Below are 26,348 nucleotides of genomic sequence, written 5' to 3'. Positions count from 1 at the left end.
TTACAGCTGTAGGTACAGCATGACTGGCTGAAATGTTAAGATACCTTTAGTTCCATGTCTATAACACTTGCAAGTATATCTGGACTTTCCAACAAGTTAGGATACCTTTTTCTCCAGAGTTATAACACTTTCAGGGATAACCTGACATCCTGACAAGTTAGGACACGTTTCTTGTGGAGCTGTAACACTTGCAGTGCACACACACCAGCGTTCATACAAATACAATCATACTCATGCATATGCTTGTTACACACAGCCAAACTCACCCAGAAGAAATAGAAATTCTGAGTAGACTTTCTTCTGATTAATTGTACATTAGCTTGGCACAAGCTAGGGTTATCTCGGTAGAGAAACCTAATTGAGAAAACACCTCCATCAGATAGACAGAAGACAATTCTGTAGAGCATTTTCTTGATTAATGATTCATATGGGAGGGCCCAGTCCATTGTGGGTGGTTTCATTCTGGGTCTGGTGTCCCTGGGTGCTGTAAGAAATCAGATTGAACAAGCCCTGAGGAGCAATCCAGTAAGCAGCACCCTACCATGGCCCCTGCATCAGCTCCTGTCTCGAGAACATGGAATAAGTTGTTTCTTCCCCATGTGCTTTGTGGGCATGTTGTTTCCTCAAAGCAGTTAGGAGCAAACTAGGTTAACTTATCCACAATAAAAAGGTTGAATTGGCAATAATAAAAAGCAGAAGCCAAGTTACTTTTCTGGTCAATTTACCCAACATTTAAAGCAACAATACCAATTGTTCATAAACTGCTCAAAATATTAAAAAGAAAGATGCCAAGGAACATTTAAAGATGTCTTTATGACTTCCAAGGGACCAGACATCTTACACACAGCTACTGAGTTGGAAAATTAGGCAGCTGCTTTGGAATAGAGCCTAGTAGCTCTTCAATACATGAACCAGAGAGAAATATCTAACAGTATTGAAAAAAAAAGAAGAGTAGTTATCTTTGTGCAGAGTGGAAGCAACTGTTAGCATCTCACCACAATTTTTAAGAATTTTCTACAGACTTTTCATGGGAGAGATAATTTATAAAATAAGATTAGGACAGAAGCTAATGCAATATTTGATGATTTGTCTTTTCCCCCTCCCATTGATTATGCTATGATAATTTTCTATAATCCAATATTTCTTTTAAAATGTTTTTTCATATCTGTTGAAAACCACCACTGAATGTCACAGAAATTTATTTTAACATTCTTTTCAAATTGCACATCAAACATCAACGTTTCATTATTTTTTGTAATGTGGATTAACATATTTTGTGCTGTAAGTAAAATTTGTACATATTAATCATTGAATTAACAATATCTTTTTTCTATGTCTCTCTGAGTGTGTGCATATGTGCACATGTGCACGCATGTGTATGTGCGAATGTATTTCATGTATTCCAGGCTGATCTCAACCTTACTTTGTGCTTGTGGAGTTTCTTTAAATTCTAATCTCTCCATCTCTGTCTCCTAAGTATGAGAATTATAGTTATGCACCACCATGCTATACATGTGCCCTTCACTTTTTCTTAAACTAGATTCCTAGTGATGGCAGGGAAGGAGTAAAAGATCTGACATTTTAAGGCCTTCTGTTCATATCCCAAGAAGTTTATATTGATTTATTACCCCTCCCACTTCTTAGTTAACAATAGGCACATGATCAATATAAGCTGATTCACTAAGTGTGTAAGGGAAGATGGTATCTTGTCAGAGATTGAATAAAATGTAGCATAGCCACACTGCTGCCAGCCCTGAATTGTACATACTCAGAAAATATCTATGAGCAGTGGCAACTTCCCCTTGGGACTCTGTGTATATCAACTACAGTGGGGGAGATTCAGTCCAGCATTGCTACCAATCCCTTGGGGAGATCTCTACTTAGGAACCACCACTTGGGTAAAATTAAATCCTTGGCTACACAAGAGAAAACCATTTTCGGCAAAATTCAAAAAGACATAGAGGGGAAAAGTATGTATAACAAGATAGATACAACATAGAGAGAGACACTGTGCTTAGGTGTCCTTACAATAGATGTTTAAATATTTGTCAGATAGCTTAATGGATGTAATTCATAGTTGGATATAGTGGTATATGCCTTTAATCCCAGAAGTTTGAGGCATCTGTCTCTGGTGGCAGCTACATGGCTTCTCCTCTGACTCTGTCTACTTTTTCTATATATTAATTCATTAACAAATAAAAGCAACTGTATATTGAGGGACTTCCCATACGACAAAGGCAGGCAGACACTGGTCTACATAGTGAGTTCCAGACCAACAATGGGCTACATAAGTCCTTGTCTTAAAAAATAAGAAATAAAATCAAATAATGTAATTTATAAAACTTAAAGATTTAGTACAAATTGAAAGTAGAAGTATATGAATTTAAAAATTGATTATTTTATTTTATGTATATTAATATTTGCCTGCTTATCTATATGTGCATCATAATTTTGCAGAGTCCATGGAGGCCAAAAGAGGGCATCGGGTCACCTGGATCTATGCTGTGATCTGCTATGTGGTGTGAATCCTCTGCAGAACAGTAAGTGCTCTTAACTGCTGAGTCATGCTTCCAGGTGTTATTCCTCATCCTCAGGTATTTCTTTTGTAAATGAAATTGTAAGGTGTATTAATTAGATATAGGAATGAGTATGGTATGTTAACACAATTAAATGCAAGGCATAGACATTCTGGCCTTAATTAAAGAGAGGTATTGATTGTTTTGTGGTTAGGTGTTTATATATTTATTTTTACCCAGGCAACAAGGTTTCTCTGTGTAACCATTCTGGTTGTCCTGAAACTTTCTTTGTAGACCAGTCTGGCCTCAAACTCATGGTGATCTTCATGCCTCTCCCTCCTGAATGCAGGGATTGGAGGCATACAACCTCATCGGCCATCTTGAGTTATTGATCGTCTTGAACATTTTCTTTGAGATATCTTTAGAATGATGCATCCTGCCTCTGCAGAAACTACGTGTTTTATCACTTGTGTTGAAGTTTCTTGACTCTTAGTGAGGAAAATATACCAACTAGACTCCATGGGGGGGGTAGCATTCATTCCTTGTTCTGCTCCATTATTTCCTTGCTCTTTCTAGCCTGCCTCACTGAGTCCCAGTAGACAGGGGCAAGCCAAAAGGGCAGACAGAGTGCTTTTGAGGGGCTGTGGTGGCCTGGAGTCAGCTAGCAGGAGGGCCACACTGATGTTTTGCATTCAATACACTGACTGCACCTCAAGCAGCTTCTGTCCCAAACAGCAATTGCATCTCCGCATTTACCAGCAGCAGTTTGTCCTATGGGATACAGCAATGAAGGAATTGTGTTCCCTCAGGAACTGACCTCAGACTCACAGAGATATGAGATAGGGGATCCTGTCAAGACACTAAGAAAATCTATATCTAAATCTCTATCCTTCTATGGAAGTCAGTATTTAAATGTTGAGGGAAATTCCTGCTAGCTCAGAGAGGTTGAATATCAAGTTCCTAATGTGTCCTTGTTGCTTGCATTTATGAAAAGAGGAGTGTCCTTCTACTCAGCCCCCCACTTAAAAACTCACTACACTTAGTTTCTCCCTACAGCTTCCTGTCAGATGGTTGGTGATGCAGCCTGTTGATCACAGGTTAATTTTATTTAATCAAAAAATGAAAAACAAGCCAGGCGATGGTGGCGCACGCCTATAATCCCAGCACTCGGGAGGCAGAGGCAGGCGGATCTCTGTGAGTTTGAGACCAGCCTGGTCTACAGAGCTAGTTCCAGGACAGGCTCCAAAGCCACAGAGAAACCCTGTCTCAAAAAACCAAAAAAAAAAAATGTAAAACATGTTTGCATCATTAAAAAGGCATAAAAAAATGTAGCGCACCTTTACACAGTGAAAATAATTTTCCACAACAGCAGACCACTGTTGGAGGTCAGACCTCACTCCATATGGTGTGGATGATGTGTAAATAGAGACTATACTTTTGTTTCCTGACCTCCCAGACCTGAATAATCACACAAAACTATATTAATTACAACACTATTTTGTCAACAGCTCAGGCATATGAAAAATTTAAAGAATTGTCTAGCTGTCTTTTAGGTAATTGGTCTGGTGAATTCGAACAACAACTGGAAAAGCTGCAGGTGGTGATGGTGACTGCAAATTCCACACACATGGATACCAGCTTGGCAGAAGAACTATCTTCCTGGATCACTCCATGGATCATCTGAGGGAGTGGGCAGGAATAAGAGCCCTGGCAAGCTTAATGGTGCTTGCCTCCCTGGTATGCCTATGGTGCATTTGTCACATAAGGGTTTCACAGCATTGCAAGGCAGTTATGATCATACAGGCTTTCACGGTCATTGAAGCAGGACAGTCTCCCCAAGTTTGGCTAGAGATGTAAGCGAGCACAGCATGCGAGGCTTGCGCACTGCACTTGAGGTAAGCATACATCAACTTCAAGAAGAGCAAGTCTGATTGCATATGGGTTGGTATCTAACTCCCACCTCTGTAAAAAGGCACCAGGCAGGTGTAGTGTTCTCTGAGTGGATGACACCTGGACAAACACTAGTACATGTTTCATTTTTAACAGAGATCAGACCTCTACTCTTGCCTGTGGCTTTACAAAACAACAGGGAGAACTGTAGCAGCTGCATGAAATCACACCTGATGGAGATGTATAATCAACTCCTGAGATAGCCAAGACCTGACTTATGCTATGATAACGCAATGATTATCAGCTGCCTGCATATGCGTGAACCTATGGGCAGTGCCCACCTGGCAGTTCGGGGTTGGCAGCCCATGCCTAATTAAGGGCTGGGAGAGGTTTGCCCGGGGAGAGAGGGGAAAGAGAGAGAAAGAGAGAGAAGAGAGAGAGAGAGAGAGAGAGAGAGAGAGAGAGAGAGAGAGAGAGAAGAGAGAGGGAAAGAGAAGGAGAAGGTGATAGATTGCTGTAAATAAAGTCCTGGAAGAAACTGCAGTGAGAAGAACTCCGGTGGTCACGTCATTCCTTGCAGGTCGAGGGTGGTATGTGACAAAGTACCGTATAAAGGTAGACCTAACAGAATTATACCTGACTCCTCATTGGAGACAATGAAAGCCAGAAGGTCATGATCAAGCATTATGCAGACATTAAGAGACCAGGAATGCCAGCCCAGACTATTACACCCAACAAAACTTTCAATTACCATAGAAGGAAAAAAAAAGACATTCCATGAAAAAACTAGATTTAACTAGTACCTAGACACAAACTCACCCCTGCACAAAATACTAAAAGGAAAACTCCAACTGAAGAAACCTGGCTTAACCCACAAAAACACAGACAATTGATGGTCACATAGAGGCAAATTCCAAAGAAGAGAAAAATGCACAAGTTAATATCACCAACAATGAATACTAAATTAACAGGAGATAGCAATCACTGGTCATTAATATCCCTTGATGTAAATGGATTCAACTCACCTATAAAAAAACACAAGCTAACAGATTGCATATGAATACACAATCCATCCTTCTTCTGCATACAAAAAAAAAAAACACACACACATCTCAACCTCAAAGACAGACATTGTCTCAGAGTAAAGGGTTAGGAAAAAGGATTCCAATTAAATGGACCTAAGAAACATCAGGTGTAGCTATCCTAATATCTAACAAAATATAATTCAAGCAAAAATCAATCAAAAGAGACAAAGAAGGTCATTTCATATTAGTCACAGGAAAAATCCATCAAGAGAAATATTACTGAACATCTATGCCCCAAATGCAAGGGCACCCTGATATTTAAGAGAAACACTTCTAAAGCATCAAACATACATTAAACTCCACACACTAATAGTGGAAAATATCAATATTCCCCTCTCACCACTGGCCAGGTCAATCAGACAAAAAAAAAATGAACAGTGAAATAAGAGAACTAACAGATATTATGACTCAAATGGTCTTAACATACATCTATATAATATTCCATTCAAAAGAAAAGAGAGGCCATGCTCCCCTCTCCCGTGCAGATGCGATCAATGAAGCTCCGACCCAGGATGGACGTAGGCTAGAATCTTCCCGGTAAGCACACCTAGGGGTGCTACACAGATTACTAAAAATGGGTTAGGCAAAATATGAGAATTAGCCCATAAGAGGCTAGAGCTAGTGGTCCAAGCAGTGTTTAAATGAATACAGTTTGTATGTTGTTATTTCTGGTGTAAAGCTAGCCATGTGGGAGCCTGGTGGGACGAAAAGCAGGCCTCCAGCTCCTGCAACAGAATGGCGCCCAGATGTGTGGACAGCTAAATCCACTGAAAGCCTGAGAAAGCTTGGGAAAGAGTAAAGCATGTTTTCTTGGTAGCAACAATTTCTCGGGTCAACTCTACTTGCTAGAGGCAAGCAAGCGCTCTCATCTAAGAGAGGCTTCCTGACTCAGCTTTAGCTGCAAAACCCTGCAGCTCGTTAAGAGGTCCTGCCACGAAACACTTAAATGGTATTGAAAAACTGACTGCACGCTTGTTTTCAGCCATAGCAGGAAAATGTTGTGCTGTTTTAAAATGCCGGCTTTCTGGGCCATCCTGCCAGGGCAAACTCTGACTGTTTGAGGCAGGAGGGCTGACTACAGAGAGAGGACTTGAGTGTTGTCTGTGGACATAATGTTGCAACTTACTTGCTGGCAGGGACCTTGAAATGCCATAGAGCTGTGGCAGTAAACAAGTTTAGGCAATTGTGTGTGACTGAAATGTCTGAGAGAAGGCTAGGAAGTAGGCAGGCAGGCAGGCACGTAGGGAGCTGTGAGGTCCTGCTGATGAACATCTTTTTGAGAGCAGTGAGGAGCCATTTGTGACTGTCAGGCAGGAAATGATGCACTCTGAAGTAGTACTTGAAATGGTACTCCCAGTGCCCCACTGAGGACACATTAAGAAAGGAAATACTAATGTCTAGTATCTATTTATTTTCTTGGTACTGGTCACACTACATAGCACAGGATGGCATTAATTTAACCATCAATCTGCATTAGCCCTACAAATGTTTGTATTATAGTTGTGAATGAAGGAAACTAGCGAAGGCTGAAGTCTTGAGATTAGATCGCATTAAAATGCTGGGCACTAGCTCACACAAGTTCAAGACAGGAGAAAACTGGGGAGTTAGATTGACAGACTTAGTTAGACAGACTGTGTCTCTAGAGTGGAGGTCCCCATAGTTCTATAATCTGCCCTGCATTGGTATTGGCATTTGATGACACAGACATAAAGTCAAGATCCCTATCTTTGCAGATGACTGCCTGCTTCATGGGTGTGAAGTCCACAATGCAGAACACTGTAAAGACCATGTTAGAGATCTAGCTCTTTGTGTTCACAGGTTTCCGGTACATGAACATGATGATACCATAGAAAATAGGACCACAGCAAGGTGCTCCAAGCAGGTAGAAAGGCATTTTCAGGGCCTGCTGGCTGAGAGCACCTTTAGCAAAGTGACCAGGATTGGCAGGTTGGAAAGGCAAATGAGGTACTTGAGTAGAGGCAGCAGAAGGATGGCACCCACAGAGACAAAGTCATTACTAACTGATGTGTCACCAAAGGCCAGCTTCAGCACACCCAGGACCTTGCAGGTGAACTTTCTGAAAACTTGGTGGCCAAACAATGACAGTCTAATGGCAACAACTGTTTGTGTCAACAACCGGAAGAGGTAGAGTACCGAGAAGACTCTTGGAGGCATGAAGAAAGAGCTGTGGCTCATGTGCACGGGTACCTCAGTTGCTGACGAATAGCAAGGCAGTGATCACAGGCCATGATGACAAGCAGCAGGTACTCTGTGGAGCCTGTGGAATGTCTCAAATGCATCTGGATGTCACAGCCATCAGAGAGATGTTCTTCTGGGATGATAGTAGGTGCAACAGCATCAGAGACACAAAAGAGATGTGTAGCAGATTGTCTAAGTGGAAATATTACTCAGAAATTGTATATGGGTGTGTGTAGGCAGGGATCCAACATGCACACAGCCATGAAGGCAGTGTCTTGAGCAGGGTCACTAGGTACATAACTGAGCACAGAGAAAAGAATAGGTCTTCCAGGGATGAGTAGTCAGAAATTTGCTTCAAGATAAATGCAGGGACTTTTGTCCTGATTCTGGCCTACATAATGCAGAGTTATGCCTGGATACACAGTACAGTGGAAGGACAGAGGATGCAGTGTATTGAGAACAAAAAAATTTTTAAGGTCTTTTCCAACATGGATACATGTTCTGTGACTTGGGGACAGTCTCCTCATCTTCTGTAGGTTACATCGCATCCATGTGACTAGTGCGGATAATTTTCCTAAGAGGGTATTTATGGAAGTATGAATAGGCAGAATCAGAGAGAGCCAAAGCTAAATGAGAAATAAAGGTCTTTACTGTAGGACTTCTTGAAACCTCTAAATGGCTAATGTTTATTGGAAGCTCTCCAAAGACAATGTAGACTATGCACTTCCAAACTTATCTGAACTTACACCCACTTCAACTTCTATCCTATCACAGAGAAGTGACCTGAAAACAGCCTTTGAGAGCTGGTAGCCTGGATCAGAGGTCCTAAAACTTACACACATACTGGAATTATTTGTAAGACTGTTAAAACAGTGTGTTTTCCTTCCAGAGTTTCTGGCTTAGGGCAGATGTGTGATCTTGCTGCTCTGATGGCACAGGGATGAATGGCTCTAAAGGTCCTGCTGACTTTGCTGCAGCTCTAAGCCATGGCTTGCACTATTCTCACTATCTGGAATATTTTTCATTTTTCCCTCACCTGTAGTAGCTGATCTGTCTCTTCTGGTTCGGTTTGTCACACTGTATGCTTTGTATCTCAGGAAGGGGGCAGATACTGACCTGTAAACCTGTGGGGAGGCACACCCCCAGAGAGATAATCTGTTAGGTGCTTTGTATGGGCTACAGCTTTAGAAGATGTCTTTTTGTGTTTACATCTCTACTTCAGAATCAGAAATGGTTTTAGAATTAGACAATGTCTATCCTTCTCAAAATCCAAGCATGATGTTAAAAGAAAAATTCAAAACTCAGTCTCATGTCAACAGCTTTCTGGTATGGGACAGAAAGAAGATCCATTTTAAAGGAACATTTTACTTTCCTTCATGCCCATTTTGTCTATATCTTATCTTTCACTGAAAATATGTCTACATGAATAATGCTTACATTTTCAACAAAGAACAGCTTCCAAGAAGAAGACATTGGGGCCCCACAGTGTCTCTACCTGGTTGATGTGACGGCATGATGCTGATAGCACTATGAGACCGATTTATGGGTTCAAGCTGCAGATATGGTGCACCTTGTTACAACGTTCTAGCCAGAATTCCAAATAAGAACTTCAGAAGAACCCTATCGAATACTCAGAAACCATTTGCAATTATCCAAAACAACAATCTTGAAATTTAATCATCATTTTACCTTTATACTATCCCATAGAAAGAACATCGTCCCTGGAAGCAATTCTAGAAGATGCCATTCTCTCTCCCAACAAAGTTTGTCTTCACGGTCAGGGACAACATTTAAGAGTTGATTATTACTCATATAGGTTTGTCAGGAGCCATTTCAGCCTTCTCCTTTCTCACATCTCACAGGGCCTTGAAGTAAAAATCTTGAGACAGAAAACATAAAGTTAGCCAAAACATTATGTGCTGATCGTGGCGACTCAAGCTCTGGAAAGCACCAGAGTGTCTTCAAAGCTTGCTGCTTATCACTAACAGCAGGTTTTCTAGCCACTGGCCTTGCAACTGTCCTGCTTAGCTGTCAAACTGCCCCACTTAGTTGCCTAGCTACCTAGCCCCTCCTTCCCTTCCCCCTTTCATCAGTTCCCCCTGCCCGAGCTCCTACCTGAGAAGTATTTAAAACATGAAACTTGCTTTGATAAACGGATGTCTTGACAAAATACTGCTTGGCGTCCCTTTCACTTTCCTCCCATGTCTTTCAGATAGTGCCTCTTCAAGACCCTGAAGTAACTTAGGACCTGCTGGGCAGGTCATATGATTGGGTGAAATTATGTACACCCAGAGATCTCAAAAAGAGGGAAAATGGAATTGGATAATAGGTAGATTACTTACTCACACTAATAATAACAGTTTGTAATAAAAGGAATACTTGTGAACTGTTATTTATGGATTTACATTGGTATAAACTATTGTATATTGACACATATTCTAATTATATTTATTATATAGAATGTTTGTTTTTGTTTACAATATTTGTAACAACTATAAAAGGATATTTTCTCAGATTGTATAAATGCATCATTCTACCTCTGTTTAAAACATATTTTTATTGATGCAATTTTATGATATATTGATCATATTGCATTATATAACTCTACCTCTGATCAAGATTTTTATACATTGTTTACATCTTGAGGTCATTGTCCTGCTTTACTGCATACTTGTTTAAAGATTGTTTTATATTCTGATATGAAGTCTTATTCTTCAACACTGTGATGAGACTTTGGTTGATTGCTCAGTCAGTTTTCTCTGTCATCTACTACACTTTTTGGAAGCTGCTAGACTGCACTACCTGCCTACTCAAGCAATATTATTGCTCTTCTCAGGCCTTTGATGCAGTTGAAGATGAGATAATCATACTTACCACCCTCTTATAATCTAGTTAAGCCATTTTTACTGCAACATGGATTCCTTAGGATAGAATGCTTATCAAACCATTAGGATGTATTCCTTCCTTAATATTGATTATGCTTATCATAATTCTTTTTTTTTTCCGAGACAGGGTTTCTCTGTGGTTTTGGAGCCTGTCCTGGAACTAGCTCTTGTAGACCAGCCTGCCTCTGCCTCCCAAGTGCTGGAATTAAAGGCGTGCACCACCACTGCCTGGCTGCTTATTGTAATTCTAACTTTACTTTTGACATCTGTTTCTTGTGTGCATAGTTTTGTATAGGGTTTGGAATTTCTTATTAAGTTAAATGGGTAGGTGCTGTGAGAGCTCCTCCACTCAATAGCTTTAAGATATCAATCCACTTGGGCATGGTCTCTTACAGTATAAATGAATCTGTAAAGTGTGTGGTTGCTTTCTTGAATCCAGCTCTTGATTCTGGATGCTAGCTATATTGTATATAAGATCCATTGCTCTGTAGGTCCTCATTTGACCTATAAAAGCCCAAGATATTCTTACACTCTAACTTGGTGTTTTCAAAAGTCAAAGATTCAATTAGTACTCATATAGTTCAGAGTCTGTCACTCTGACTTGTACAGCTTTCAAAATTCATCATTAAAACATGAACTCAGTGTTACATGATGAACTTAGAATGAATGTAGCTATATTAAGTAAAATCAAACACTTCTGTCTCATGTGTTTGTATGTGTGATTATAGGTTTGGGAAGATTGGGAGATATGGTACAAATCTTTAATTTTCTTTTGGAAAATGTGTGGATTGTTTTTAATTAAATATCATAAATCAGTCTGCCTTAGCAAGAGGAAGTATTTTTTCCGCTACAAAATGAAGCAAAGTTCCATATTTCAGCTATTCATTTTATACTATCACTTTGTATAATTCACCCACAAACAGCTGTGTATCAAGGATTTTTTAATTGTTTTTTATTCAAGTATATAACTATCCAATACTCACCCTTCCTCCCCCCTCCCCTTCTCCCATGATTCACATGTTCCAAATTTACTAAGATCTTGTCTTTCTCTATGGCCTATATAGAATAGATTTATGTATGTCTCTGTTTCCTCTTTGTTGTATATGTTCTGGGAATTGTGAATTGTAGGCTGACTGTCCTCTGTTTTATGTCTAAAAGCCATTTACAAGTGAGTACATATATTTTTCTTTCTGGCTCAAGGTTAACTCACTCTTTTAGGATGTTTTCTAGATCCATAAATTTGCACATAAATTTCAAGATGTAATTGTTTTCATCCACTGTGTAATACTCCATTGTGTAAACATACCGCAATTTCTTTGTCCATTCTTCAGTGGAGGGGTTGTTTTCAGGTTCTGGCTCTGACAAATAATGTTGTTGTGAAGACAGTTGAGCATTATTCCTTGTGGTATGATTGAGCATCTGTTGTAGGAGCTGCGGGCCTGCTTTTCATCCCGCCCGGCTCCCGCACAGCTAGCTTTACACCAGAAATAACAACACACAAACTGTATTCTTTTAAACACTGCTTGGCCCATTATATCTAGCCTCTTCTCGGCTAACTCTCGCACCTGGACTATCCCATTTCTAATAATGTGTGTAGCACCCGGGAACATTCTAGCCTACGTCCATCCTGGGTCGGAGCTTAATCGATCGCGTCTGCCCAGGAGAGGGGAGCATGGCCTCTGAGCTCACTTCCTCTTCCTCCCAGCATTCTGTTCTGTTTACTTCTCCCACCTATGTTTTAACCTATGAGGGCCAGCCAAGCAGTTTCTTTATTTTTTTAACCAATGACCTTCCTCCATCATTTCCCTTTTCTGTTTAAACAAAAAAAGGAAGGCTTTAACTTTAACATAGCAAAATTACATATAACAAAATGGTTATCAAGTAAAAATTACAATATTTACATCTATTTTATCTTTATCATAACTAAGGAAAATTATAACTATAACTAATTATTCTTCAACTCCATCAAAGACTCCAGAAAGATACAATATTACCTAAGCAAACAAGAAATAAGCAACTTCCAAACTCTAGAAATGACAGAGACATCTCGCTGCCTGGACAGTCTACAAAGTTTCTCTGTACTGTTGGGGCATCCATCTTCGGCCTACAGACCCATGGTTTCCAGGAGACATTTCCATAAAGCAGGAAATTTCAAAGACAGTTCAGTCACTTTCTGCTGTGTCCTGCAGAATGTCTTGCAGACTCTCATGAATCAGGAACCCTGAAAGACCATCTCACTTTTAGGCAAGTTCAGCAGTCCTCTCTCTGTGGGTTCTCTGTGTCCATTTTATGCAACAGTCCAGGCAAGAGCAGTTTCTTGCCCAAATGGTTATTAAACTCCATAAGGAGCCTCTTCGATGCCCATCTTCCTCTTGAAGTAGCTGGTGCTGCCAGGAGGAGATGTGTCTCATTGTCACGAAAAACCCTAAGTTATTAAAACATTAAATAGCATATTCCATAGTCTTTAAAAGATATGAAGAATGCCTATCTAACTGAAATATATCTCTATATATCTAGAAAATCTAACTAACATGACTACAAACTTGACTATTGTTGATTATCCATTAACAACCTATAGACATTACATTTTTAAATGAAATACACAATTACAATACCTTAATCATATACATAATACATATACATATAACAAAATTGACCTTAAATTTAAACCACTAAAACAAAATCCATATCAATGCAAATTATTCATATCTATATCATATCCCCCTTTAAACATAAAAGAACATTTATAAACAATATTTGGGAATATGGGCGTAGTTATTTCTCTCCAAACTGCTTCCTGCTGCATTGGGGCGCTGTTAATCATATCTTTCACGGGGTAACCTGTGTGCAAGGGTCATCTCAGTTGGCAGTTGAGTGAAGTGATTTTTTGAGGGTGTTCACAGCAACCTTTCAGGAGGGGGTGGTCCATCATACCATATTGGGATAGAAGCAATCCACAGGGTTTCATCCTCTGTGAAAACAAAAGAAGAAACTCCTTTGCAAAGTATCATATCCTTAGATCCAAATTCTAAAGTCAAGGTATTTTCAAAATCTCTACATTGGATTAGTTCAGCAGCATTTATAAACAAATATCTTTTGGCATCTGTTGCTCCTTCGTCAGCATTCAAACAATTCAAAGAGAGCATAATAGCATACAGTATCAAAATTCTCTGTTTGTTTCCCATCTTTGTACAGCTTTATTTTAACTCTATTTTGTTTATTTTTACTTTTTGAGACAGTTTTTCCATATATCTTTGTCCTGGAATAACTCTGTAGACAAGGCTGTCCTTGAACTCTCAGAGATCCTCCCGTCTCTGCCTCCCAGGCATTGGGATTAAAGGCCTGTGCTACCACACCTAGAAGTCACAGAGGTCAATCTCCCTCTGCCTCCCAAGTGTTGGGATTAAAGGTGTGTACTACCACACCCAACAAGCATCCATTGAGTACATATCCAAAGGGCATGGCTGGGTCTTAAAATAAGCTGTTTCCTAATTTCCTTTCAGTCTTTTTTTTTTTTTTAATTTTCGGTTCTCCAAAACAGGGTTTCTCTTTAACTTTGGAGCCTGTACTGGAACTACCTTTGTAGACCAGGTTGGCCTTGAAGTCACAGAGATCTATCTCTGGCTCCCAAGTGCAGAGATTAAAGCCATGCCTCACAACCAGGCAGGTAGCTTTCTAATTTTCTATGGAATAACCATACTGATATCCAAAGTAGCTGACTCAGTTTGTAACCCCATCAGCAATGAAGGAATGTTCCCTTAATTCCACACCCTCTCCAGCTTAAGTTGTCATCAGTGTTTTGATCTTGCCTATTGTTATAGATGTTAAGAGGGAATCTCAGATTTGTTTTGATTATCATTTCTCTAATGACTAAGGAGTTTGGAAATTTCCTTAAGTGTCTCTCAGTCATTTTAGATTCATATGTTAAAAAAGTTTTTTATTTAGATCTGTACTCCATTTTTAATTGGAGTACTCCATTTTTTATTTGATGACCAATTATTTAAGTTCTTTGTATGTTTTGAAGATCAGTCTTTTGTCCAATGTGGGGTAGGTGAATATCTTTTCCCATACTACAGACTGCCTTTTTGTGTTGTTGATCATGTTTTTTATTTTACAGAAACTTTTGCTTCAGGAGATCTCATTTATTATTTTTCTCAGTGTCTGTGATGCCTGGGGTTATAATTTGAAAGTGGTCCTCTTTACCAATGTGTTCCAGTGTACTTCCAACATTCTGTTTTATGTAGTTCAGTGTGTTTGTCTTTATATTGTAGTCTTTGATCCATTGGGACTTGAGTTTTGTTCATGATGATAGATGTGGATCTACTTTCATTCTTCCCCACATTGATATTCAGTTATGCCAGCACCATTAGTTAAATATGTTTTATCCATTTTATATTTTTTGGTGCTTTGTCAAAAATCAGGTGTAGTAGGCAAGTGGATTGATATCTGGGTCTTAGAATCAGTTCCATTAGTCCTATCTGTTTTTGTGCCAACACCAGGCTCTCTTCAGTACTGTAGCTCTGTATTCATCTGACTAAATCAAGGAATGTGATGCCTCCAGAAATTATTTTTATATAGGATAGTTTTGGCTATCCTGCAATTTTTTGGCTTTTCTATATAAAGTTAAGTGTTTTTATTTTGAGATATGTGAAGAATTTTTCTGATATTTACATGGGAATGGTAGTGAGCCTGTAGATTGCTATGTTGATTTCTACCTAACAAGGGCAAGGGACATCTTCCCATTCTCTGGTGTCTTCTTCAAAGATTTAATGTTCTTTTCCTACAGTCCTTTCACTTTTTTACTTGGTAATTCCATAATATTTTATATTATTTGCGGCCACTGTTAAGGGTGATTTTTCCATCATTTATTACTTCAAGCCATCTTTATTTTTCAGAAAATATTCCTTGTAACCGCCTTCTATCTACCTTCTTGATGACCACTGCCAATCTTCTGATAACCATAAATTTATCCCCAACTTCTAAGGATACTTTTATACAAAACATACAAGTAAATATATGAGAGATTTGACTCTTCATGCCTCTCACATTTCAGCAAATGGTATCCTTTGAGCTTAAAAACATTGTTGAAACCTTTAGGATTTTATGGTTCTGGTTTGAGAGCCAACTTGTGTTTCTTTCACTGGGCCTTTTTAATATTTTGGCTGTTTTCAGGGAGATGTTGTTTCTTTATCTAGTTCTAGATTTAGAGACAAAGTTCTTTCCTTTGGCTCTGGTTTGAAGACCAAAGTTGGAATACCCTTCCTGTAACCAATAAGGTTTTATCCATTAATTAGCTGGTTTAAACTAAAATAAAGAGAGGTATAATGATGCATAAACAAATTGTTGACATTATCAAACTTTTTTCTACACAATAACTGATTTTGGTTAACTGACTATAAGTGGCTTAACATATGAAAGAACAATTTAAAATAAGCCCCCAGTTTTTTCCTGAGGTCCAAAAGATTATGATAATATCCACAAGCTTTCTCAGATGACTACACACAAAGTCTTATGATTCTGTGAAGCACAAAACATTATGACACTAAATTCATTTATAGAGTTTCACTACAGTATGATTTTTTTCCATGTTTTTGAAAAGTATACAAATTAACTTCAGGGTTTCTCTACAGAAGGGCTCATATTACGTATTTGGAGATGATTATGAAAAAGAATTTACCACATTCCATTAACAGGTATCTCTAAAGTATATTACATTTTAAGCCTTTTAAGATTACTGGGGTCTACAAAGGCCTTCTCACACTGATATCATTCAGTTTCTCTCAAGTATGTGTTCTTTTATGCATTTAAAGAGCACCACATTGAGCAAAGGCGAAACCACACTGCTTACAATCATAGGGTTTCTCTCAAGTATGTGTTCTTTTGTAGCTTTGAAGATTATTGTGGTGTGCAAAGGCCTTACCACACTTATTACATTTATAGGGTTTCTCTACAGTATGTGTTCTTTTATGCAATTAAAGATGATTATGTCGTGCAATGGCCTTACCATACTGCTTATATCATAGGGTTTCTCTCCAGCATGTGTTCTTTTATGCACTCGAAGATGACCATGACGTGCAAAGGCCTTACCACAATGATTACATCCATAGGGTTTCTCTCCAGTATGTGTTCTTTTATGATTTTGAAGACTACTCTGAGCTGCAAAGGCCTTACCACAGTGATTACATTCATAGGGTTTCTCTCCAGTATGTGTTCTTTTATGCGTTTGAAGATTACTGTGTTGAACAAAGGTCTTACCACAGTGATTACATTCATAGGGTTTCTCTCCAGTATGTGTTCTTTTATGCCTTTGAAGATCACCGTGCCATGCATAGGTCTTACCACAATGATTACATTCATAAGGTTTCTCTCCAGTATGTGTTCTTTTATGCAATTGAAGATTACTGTGTTGAGCAAAGGCCTTACCACACTGATTACATTCATAGGGTTTCTCTACAGTATGTGTTCTTTTATGCCTTTGAAGATGACTGTTACATACAAAGGCCTTACCACACTGATTACATTCATAAGGTTTCTCTCCAGTATGTGATCTTTCATGGCTTTGAAGAGTACTGTGTTGTGCAAAGGCCTTACCACACTGATTACATTCAAAAGGTTTCTCTCCAGTATGTGTTCTTTTATGGCTTTGAAGATGACTGTGGTGTGCAAAGGCTTTACCACACTGATTACATTCATAGGGTTTCTCTCCAGTATGTGTTCTTTGATGCAATTGAAGATTATTATGTCGTGCAAAGGCCTTACCACACTGATTACATTCATAGGGTTTCTCTCCAGTATGTGTTCTTTGATGCAATTGAAGATTATTATGTCGTGCAAAGACCTTACCACACTGGTCACATTCATAGGGTTTCTCTCCAGTATGTGTTCTTTTATGCACTCGAAGATGACCATGACGTGTAAAGGCCTTGCCACACTGATTACATTCATAGGGTTTCTCTCCAATATGTGTTCTATTATGCCTTTGAAGATCACTGTGACATGCAAAGGCCTTAGCACACTGATTACATTCATAGGGTATTTCTCCAGTATGTATTACTTTATGGTATTGAAGAGCAATGGTCTGTGTAAATGCCTTACCATACTCATTACTTTCATAATGTTTGTCTCCAGTATATATTCGTTTATGACTTTGATGAGTTGCATAAAGAAGAAAGTCTTTATCATCTTGACCATATTCATAGGGTTTCTCTCCAGTATGTGTTCGTTTATGACTTTGATGATTTTCATAAAGAAGAAAGTCTTCATCATCTTGACCATACTCATTGGCTTTCTCTCCAGTGTGTGTTCTTTTATGCATTTCAAAATGATTGTGATAAGAAAAGACTTCATCACATTGCTTAATTTCAAAGCATTTTTCTCCGCTATGTATTTTTTCATTCCTTAGAAGATAAGAGTTATAAGACAAGACTTTACCACAGTGAGAATATACTGAAAACTTCTCTCCAGTTTGATTTCTTTCAATACTGCAAGGATAATTTACACATGTAAAAGCTTTACCACATTCAATGCAGTTGAACTTCATACCTTTATGAATAAATTTTATATTTTTTCAAATTGTAAAAAGGAACCAAATGTCAAGGTTTTATAGCTTTATTTAAAATCATGTTTTGTTCTATCATTAGGGGCCATTTACATCTAGAAAAATATTTGTGATGGTAAATTCCATTGTGCCATAGTTTATCTTTTTATCTATAACTATACCTATATTTTTCTAGGATATTTTTTACATTTTTGAAGAGAACTGCATATACTGAGTGCTTTACCAACTTTACTCCGTTCATAATTTTACTATATTGTGAATTATTATACATTTGGTAAGTGAACTAAGACAGGCAGAAGTATTTGCATAGACCTAGAACTCATGTTTGTTTGTTTTTGTTGTAATGTGAGTTTGTATTTATGTATTAACCATGATGATAGAAAATAAATTAACTTTGTATTTTTGGATCAAATTAAACATGTACACTCTACATAGGAACTACAGTTTATCTTCTTAATTGTTCTTAAGGAGAGGTATGATAAATCGTTCCATATTCCTATGCTCATAGACTTGTGTCAAGAGTGACATATCATATATATATACATATATATGTATATATGTACATATATATGAAAAAAGAATAGTGTATAAAAGATTTCAAAAATGAATCCACAAGGTTCGACTTTCACAGACTTGTGGTATAGATATTAAGGTTTCTCCATGACAACTGCCCCTTGGCCCTTGACTGATCTGATTTCACTAAACTTAGCACAAAAAGTATATGAGTGATACAAGGCTTACCATGGGCTATTGGATTAGTAGAAAGTTTTGCAGCTATACTCATCATCACCGAAATATGTATACATTTTCTCCCATGAATAGCAAGAAGCAAATGAAGCAGCAGTTCTGCAACATAGCTCTCGTGGTGCTATTAATCAAATGGTGATATCTGTTCAGGCATTGCTACCTAGACTTTTTCTTAAATGAAGGCTTTACAGATGCAATTCACATACATGAAATTGAGGTATATCGATTTGTGAGAACTTAATAACCATCAATACATTTAAAGCTGTGGTCATTTACACTGTTGCTTTTGTTTTAAAGTTCCAGAACACATTACAAACTATTCAAGGGAAATTGTTATGAACTTGCCCAAGAAAATTACCTTGCATGTCTTCTAGAACATTGACAATGCTCTTCAGTGTTAAGGTCTTCCCAAATGTATCCTAAAATACAGTACCAGAATATATGTTATATTATTTAAGAATGTGCAACAATTAGCTTATTATCTTAAGTGCACCTAAGAACTGTGACTGTGTTATTCATCTCATTCTTCTTTCTCTAAATCAAATTATAGAACAAAATCATAAACCAAGGAAAAGTTGTATCCACATTTTGAAACATGAAAGAAATTCATTTTCACCTATAGTAGTTAGGTTCCTGTAGGTCTCCAGCATCACATCTTTGTAGAGATTCTTCTGGGAAGGATTCAGTAAATCCCACTCTTCCTTAGTGAAGTTGATGTGCACATCATCATAGGTCACTTCCTTCAAAAATATAACATACATGAGTACAATGTAAGTATGACAATAAAATGCATACTTCTTTGAAAGTATAGTTTTATGATTCTGGTGTTCCCCATTCTTGTTCCATGACATAGACAGTCACTTTAGAAGGAAATTGAAAAGGAGAATCAATTCTGTTATTTCTGTGTCCTTTGTATAAGATACCACCTTATAAGAGCAGTATCTATTCACAGGGAAGAAAAAGAGAAAAGATCAACAGTACATTGTATGCATGAGAAAATTAATGACTACAGAAAGGAAAAAAAAAGATGGACAAACTGGGCATATTGGTGTATTTTGCCTTTACCACCACACTCAGCAAACAGAGGTGTGTATATTTGTCTGTGAAATGAATGCCAGTCAAGATTTAACAGAACTGCTTATCCATTTTTGGATACCATGTATCTTGTCAGAGGTTGAGGCATGAGCATGTCTTTGCGCAAAGGCCAGTTTTGACAACAAGAAAACAAGCTTTGAGTGTCTCCAGTGCTCAACATTCTCTGGAAAATAGACAATGCTACCAGTAGTAATCGTGTCTCACTTCAACAGTACCCTAGTTTATTTAAATTTCACATTTTACAACTCTTTGAAGTGGCTGAAAATTACCTATCTATGCAATATATATATATATATATATATATATATATATATATATATATATATATATATATATTTTGGTTTTTCGAGATAGGGTTTCTCTGTGGCTTTGGAGCCTGTCGTGGAACTAGCTCTATAGACCAGGCTTGTCTCGAACTCACAGAGATCCGCCTACCTCTGCCTCCTGAGTGCTGGGATTAAAGGCGTGCGCCACCATCGCCCGGCCAAAATATATTCTTTATGTGTCTAAAAACCCTGATTATTCTAACTATACGTATGACAAACATAGATGACTATTGATCTATAATTCTAATACCTATATAACTTAAAGACTAAGACTTCATATTAGAATATTGTACAACGAACAACTGTACAACAAATGAGGACAATGGGCTCAAAATGTAACCAATAAATAAGTATCTTGATTAATGGAAGAAATGTACATTGCAATTTGATAAATATATTTATCAATATATAAAATGTTTTAACCATTGGTAGAAGCATGAATGCATGTAATATTCAATATTTAACATTATATCAATATACAAAAATCTATATCAAAGCAATTGCCTATAAATTATAACTCACAAGCATTCACTCTATTACTCACTATTATTATTAATGTATGTAAACTCACACTAATCTATTATTCCATCCAATTTTCCCTTTTTTTCAAAGAAATCCCTGGGACTGGAGAGATAGCTCAGTGGTTAAGAGCACTGCCTGCTCTTCCAAAGGTCATGAGTTCAATTCCCAGCAACCACATGGTGGCTCACAACCACCTGTAATGAGATCTGGTGCCCTCTTCTGGCCCGCAAGCATATATGCAGGTAGAATACTGTATACATACACACATACATAAATAAATAAAATTTAAGAAGAAGAAAAAAAAAGAAATCCCTGAGCCCATAAAATTTCTCTTATAACCCACAACCCTATACCAATTATAATCAACCCCTAAATGATGTCCCTAACCCTAGGACAAACTTTGTTGGAAGTCTTTTAGAATTACTTCCAGCTATCATGGGGGCAATGATCTTTCTATGGGATCCTGTGAAAGTAAAATGATGGTTAAGTTCCAAGATTACTGTCTGGTATAATTGCAAATAGTCTCTGAGTATTTTGTAAAGTTTTTTTGATCTTCCTCTTATAAGGTCTGTCCAGAACATTGTAAAAAGTGGACCAGTTCTGCTAACCAAGTTGGAACCATCTTGAGCAGCTGGTATGCAAAACAGGTCTGGTAGTAGCGCTATCATCATCATGCCATCGTATCAACCAGGTTGAGTTGTTGTTGTGGGGCCCCAACTTCTTCCTGGAAACTTCAAAATTACTGCAGGAAAATTCATTGTTCATTGTGGAAAACTTAAACATTATTTATAGTCATATACAGACATATATATTCAATGACATGTACAATAGACTCAAAAGTAGAAAAGTGAAAATTTTTCTAAATTCTTTTTTCTTTCTGTCCCATGCTCCTGACATGAGAGAGAAACTCTGAATTTGTATTTTAATGACATGCTTGGATTTATAGAGGGACAGAGCCAGTGTCCATCTCCAAAACCAGCTCTATATCTCCATAAATATACATCCACTTACAAAAGGCACCCAATGAAATGATAGGATAAAAGTGTAGATTACTGAATCTAAAAAGAATAAAGGGGCATATATGTGTATGATGTAAAAGTGTAGATCATTAAAATTAATTTAAAAAGGCAACTACTTATTTTTATATTTTATACTGATATAGATATGGATGCTCCATTTTGACATAAACTTGACATTTTATCAAAACATACTGTCTATGATTTTTATATTCTTACTCAAACCATTTTATCTACTTTAACTCACTTAAACATGTAATGAAAATTTCTAGTCCTTGAAAGTTATTATTATAAACCAATTAGGATATAAAGTACTGCATATTAGTACTTTGTTATTTATTACACTGGAAATTATACTCAAGTTAGGTATGTTTTCAACATTATATGGAATTTCAATAGCTGATTCAAATGTAAATACTTTAGAGAAAATGGTTGGTGAAGTAAAGCAAACTTTGTGCCCTGGGAATTACTTCTGAAAATATACAAAATGTGATTCTATTAATTATTCAGCATATAAAATACTTTTATAAAAATTTGAGCCCAAGCCGGGCGGTGGTGGCGCATGCCTTTAATCCCAGCACTTGGGAGGCAGAGGCAGGCGGATCTTTGTGAGTTTGAAACCAGCCTGGTCTACAAGAGCTAGTTCCAGGACAGGCTCCAAAACTACAGAGAAACCCTGTCTCGAAAAACCAAAAAAAAAAAAATTTGAGCCCAAAAGTTAAAAATTAGGAGAGGTTATTTGTGGAATCTTAATAATTTTCAGAAATTGTTGTAAGACATTGACCATCTATATCCCATTATTGGAGTAAAAAATTGAAAATAGTAATTAGAACCAAACCATAAAAGGTGACAAGTCAAAGAGAATTATCATCTAAAGCAGAAAAAAAATGGTTTAGTAGAAATAAAATTATAGGAGGCACTTATGGATTGTTTGAATCTGGAGTTTGCTTACATTCAAGACTTTTTTTTTAATACAGGTTTCTCTGTAGCTTTGGAATGTGTCCTTGAACTACCTTTTCTAGTCCAGGCTGGACTTGAACTCCACCTGCCTCTGCCTCCCACATGCTGGGATTAAAGGCTTGGGCCACCACCTCCTGGACTTCATTCTAGACATTTTATGCTCTATGCATTCCCTATAGGAATTTTACTGCAGAGAAAAGATATTATCTTATAATCGATATTTTAAACATATAAACATACTAAAAAACTAAAAAGTTATGTGGGAAAAAAACTGAGTTGTTTTTAAAAGGAAAACTGAAACTTCATCTATTAGCAAAAATTTACCAAGGTTAAATTGTAGCATGTTTTACTAATGTTGAAATTGAATCATTATGGATAGGAAATGAACATTGGCAAGAAGTTTATAGTAATTTCTTGGGAGAAATTAACAACAAATATCTCTTTAGCCATAATATTAATGATCATATAGGGAAATAACTAATTCTAGGGAAAGGTTTCATCTAGTTTCCTGTATTTAATTTTGGGTTTGAGTCTCTATCTGATATCTACGCATACATAACAAATACTCATCCTTTAACCTCTTACAGATCGGCTGCATATGACAATTAAAACGATTAAGTTTTTTGCAATGAAATATGAGCATGCATTACAGTGACTTTGAGGTCTCCAAAAGAAGTGTGAGTCACGCAAGGAAGATTTCAACTGCACTGTGTAATTGTTTCACCATCTAAACATCAGGTTTGGACTACAAACTGTTCGGGACAATATTAAAATGGTACATTGAGATGATTGAGACTGCTGGGAACATATGTTTTAATTAAGCAAACAGTTCATTTTGGAGGTTTGAGGAAGAGATGATGGGCAAAAACACAGACAGGTTGAATGACGGAATTGAATCAAAGACCCAGATATTAATCCTCACAGCTATGAACACCTGATTTTTGACAAATAAGCTAAAGTTATACAATGAAAAAAGAAAGCATCTGCAACAAATGGTTATGGCATAATTGGATATCAACATGTAAAGGAATACAAATAGATCCATATCTATCTATCTATCTATCTATCTATCTATCTATCTATCTATCTATCTATCACCATGCACAATATTTAAGGCCTTAATATAACTTGGACCACACTGAAACTGATAGGAGAGAAACTGAAAAGCAGCCTTCCAAGCATGGAACAGGAGACCACTTCCTAAATATAACACATGTAACACAGAGTCTTAGAGGAAAAATAAATAAATGGGACCTTCTGAAAATGAGAAGCTTCTGCAAAGCAAAGGACACAGTCAATAACACAATAAGGCAGCTTATTGAATGGGAAAATAAATTTCCAATCCCATATAATATAGAGGACTGATCTCCAAAATATATAAAGAACTCAAGAAATTAAACATCAAAATTTCAAATAATTCAATTAAAAATGGGGTACATAACTAAACAGAGAATTTTCTATAGAATAATCTCAAATGGCCAAAAGACACTTGATGGGGGAGTGTCATATCAATTTGTTGATTTCATTGGTTAAGCAATAAAAGAAGCTGCTAGGCCCATTTGATAGGCCCACCCTTAGGTGGGTGGAGGAAACAGAGCAGAACGCTGGGAGGAAGAGGAAGTGAGGTCAGACTCCACAGCTCCGCTCTCCGGAGCAGACGCAGGAGAGACGCCATGCTGCCTGCTCCAGGGAAGACGCACACCATGCCCCAGCTCCGACCCAGGATGGACTTAGGCTAGAATCTTCCCGGTAAGCGCACCTAGGGGCGCTACACAGATGATTAGAAATGGGCCAGAGCAGTGTTTAAAAGAATACAGTGTCCGTGTAATTATTTCGGGGCGTAAGCTATCCGGAGCCGGGCGGCTGGGGTATTGGGGACGCAACCCTGCCGCCCCATATTACTACAAATGACGCCCAGACGTGTGGCTAACTAAACCCACTTAAAAAACCTGAGAAGGCTTAAAAATAAGGGAGAGAACATTTAACACAGATTTTTGCTGTTTGTTGGTGGCGTGCTGTAGAGAGATTTCCTGATTCGGCAACAGCAGCAGAAAAAACGCTGTGTCATTTCAAAGCGTGGCTTCCTGGGGCTGTGCCGCCAGTGCAAACTCTGGCTTTATGTTTGTGTTCCCGCTTGGGATCAGAAGGAGAGTGCTCTGAGACTGTGATGATGACTCAGAGCTCCCCGCCTGCTCCTGGGCAGAAGGCAAAATCAGGCTTAGGCAGGCAGAAGAGCATGGCGGATTCCTGCCGCCATACAGGGACGTGTTTTCAGACTGCGCAGTGCTCTGCCTGTCAGATTTGGATGTTACTTGGATGAAAAGAATTTCTGTGCTGCACGCTCAGTCTCAGAATTAAAGTGCTGAGTGCCGCTCCTACCTGGTAGCCCCAAGAGGCTTCCTGACTCAGCTTCAGCTGCAAAACCCTGCAGCTCATTAAGAGGTCCTGCCACAAAACACTTAAACAGTGTTGATGAAAAGCTGAACACATGCTTTTCGGTTTTCAGCCGTTGCAGGAAAAAAGCTGTGCCGTTTAAAAATGCCGGCTTTCTGGGCTGTCCTGCCAGGGCAAACTCTGACTGTTTGAGGCAGGAGGGCCGGCTACCGAGAGAGGATTTGAGTGTTGTCTGTTGTAGCTCGCTGGCTGGCAGGGACCTTGCAGCCTGTACCTCAGCCATGAGGCTGGAAAGCTAAGGAATGGACTGGATCTAGCTGGCAAAGCCACGCCTTTAGTCCTACTGATATTGCTTGGCAAATTAAAGGCTCTTGTCATCAGAAAAAGAGAGATATACAGTAAAGAGAGATTCAAAGACAGAAAATTTCTGAATGGTTTAAAGTGTGTTGAAAATATATGCAGACTAAAAGTTAAAATTCTTAAAGCAAACTTCTGTGACTTCAAGGTGTGGTAGCACACGCCTTTAATCCCAGTGCTTAGAAGGCAGAGATAAACAGATCTCTGTGAGTTCAAGGTGTAGTAGCACACGCCTTTAATCCCAATGCCTGGGAGGCAGAGACAGGCGGATCTCTGAGAGTTCAAAGACAGCCTGGTCAAAGATGTGCGCTCAAAAAGCAAAAAGTTAACTTAGGAATGTCTCAGCTTAGATTCTTAAGCGCCTAATGATTTAAAGGCGCAAATCAAAAGTGCTCCTGGATAGTAAAAAATTGCAGATTCACAATAGGACAGATTCAGACCGCTAAACGAGTCACACTGTTGGATGAATGTACGTAGGCTTGGGAGAGAGAAGAAAAAGAATATAGAGAATAAAGTTAATGGTTTAAAAAGAAAAAAGTAAAAGTAAAGTCTTTAAAGAGACAGAGTACAGATAGTTATAGATATAAATAAAAATAAGCCGCGTAAAGATGGAAAATTCACAGAGAGTCTGGATTATGTACATTGTGTTTTCTTTAAAATTTTTGACTGTGAAGGAGCTAAGTACAAAGAGACATTTCATTACATGGGCTGCCAAGCTAAACCAGAATGGATATAAGGGTATTACGATTTCAGAATTTGGGTCTAAGGATATGATGCTTTGGAGAGAGTCTTCTTTTG

The 26,348-nt window shown here is 38.0% G+C and overlaps 1 protein-coding gene across 4 annotated transcripts in view; it reads right to left on the bottom strand.

The window, feature by feature from the left end:
* Positions 1-402: 402 nt before the first annotated feature.
* Positions 403-26,348, bottom strand: part of LOC142839754 (zinc finger protein 431-like) — a 40,842-nt gene continuing 14,896 nt past the window's right edge. For 2 of the 4 annotated variants that reach the window (XM_075956039.1, XM_075956040.1), the window contains 3 exons: positions 19,497-19,620; positions 19,239-19,299; positions 14,078-17,972 (listed from right to left, as the gene is read on the bottom strand). In XM_075956039.1, coding sequence (XP_075812154.1) covers positions 16,523-17,972; positions 19,239-19,299; positions 19,497-19,620 — 1,635 coding nt within the window. In that variant the 3' untranslated portion in view covers positions 14,078-16,522. Of the gene's footprint in view, positions 485-9,379; positions 9,570-11,881; positions 13,547-14,077; positions 17,973-19,238; positions 19,300-19,496; positions 19,621-26,348 lie in introns of those variants that run through there. The other 2 variants (XM_075956041.1, XM_075956042.1) reach the window with 2 other exon arrangements.

This window comes from Microtus pennsylvanicus, chromosome 22 (genome assembly GCF_037038515.1).
Source record: "Microtus pennsylvanicus isolate mMicPen1 chromosome 22, mMicPen1.hap1, whole genome shotgun sequence".
In the NCBI taxonomy this organism is placed as follows: Eukaryota; Metazoa; Chordata; class Mammalia; order Rodentia; family Cricetidae; genus Microtus; species Microtus pennsylvanicus.
The sequence above is the reverse complement of the archived record's forward strand: the minus strand, read 5'-3'. Positions and strand labels throughout refer to the sequence as shown.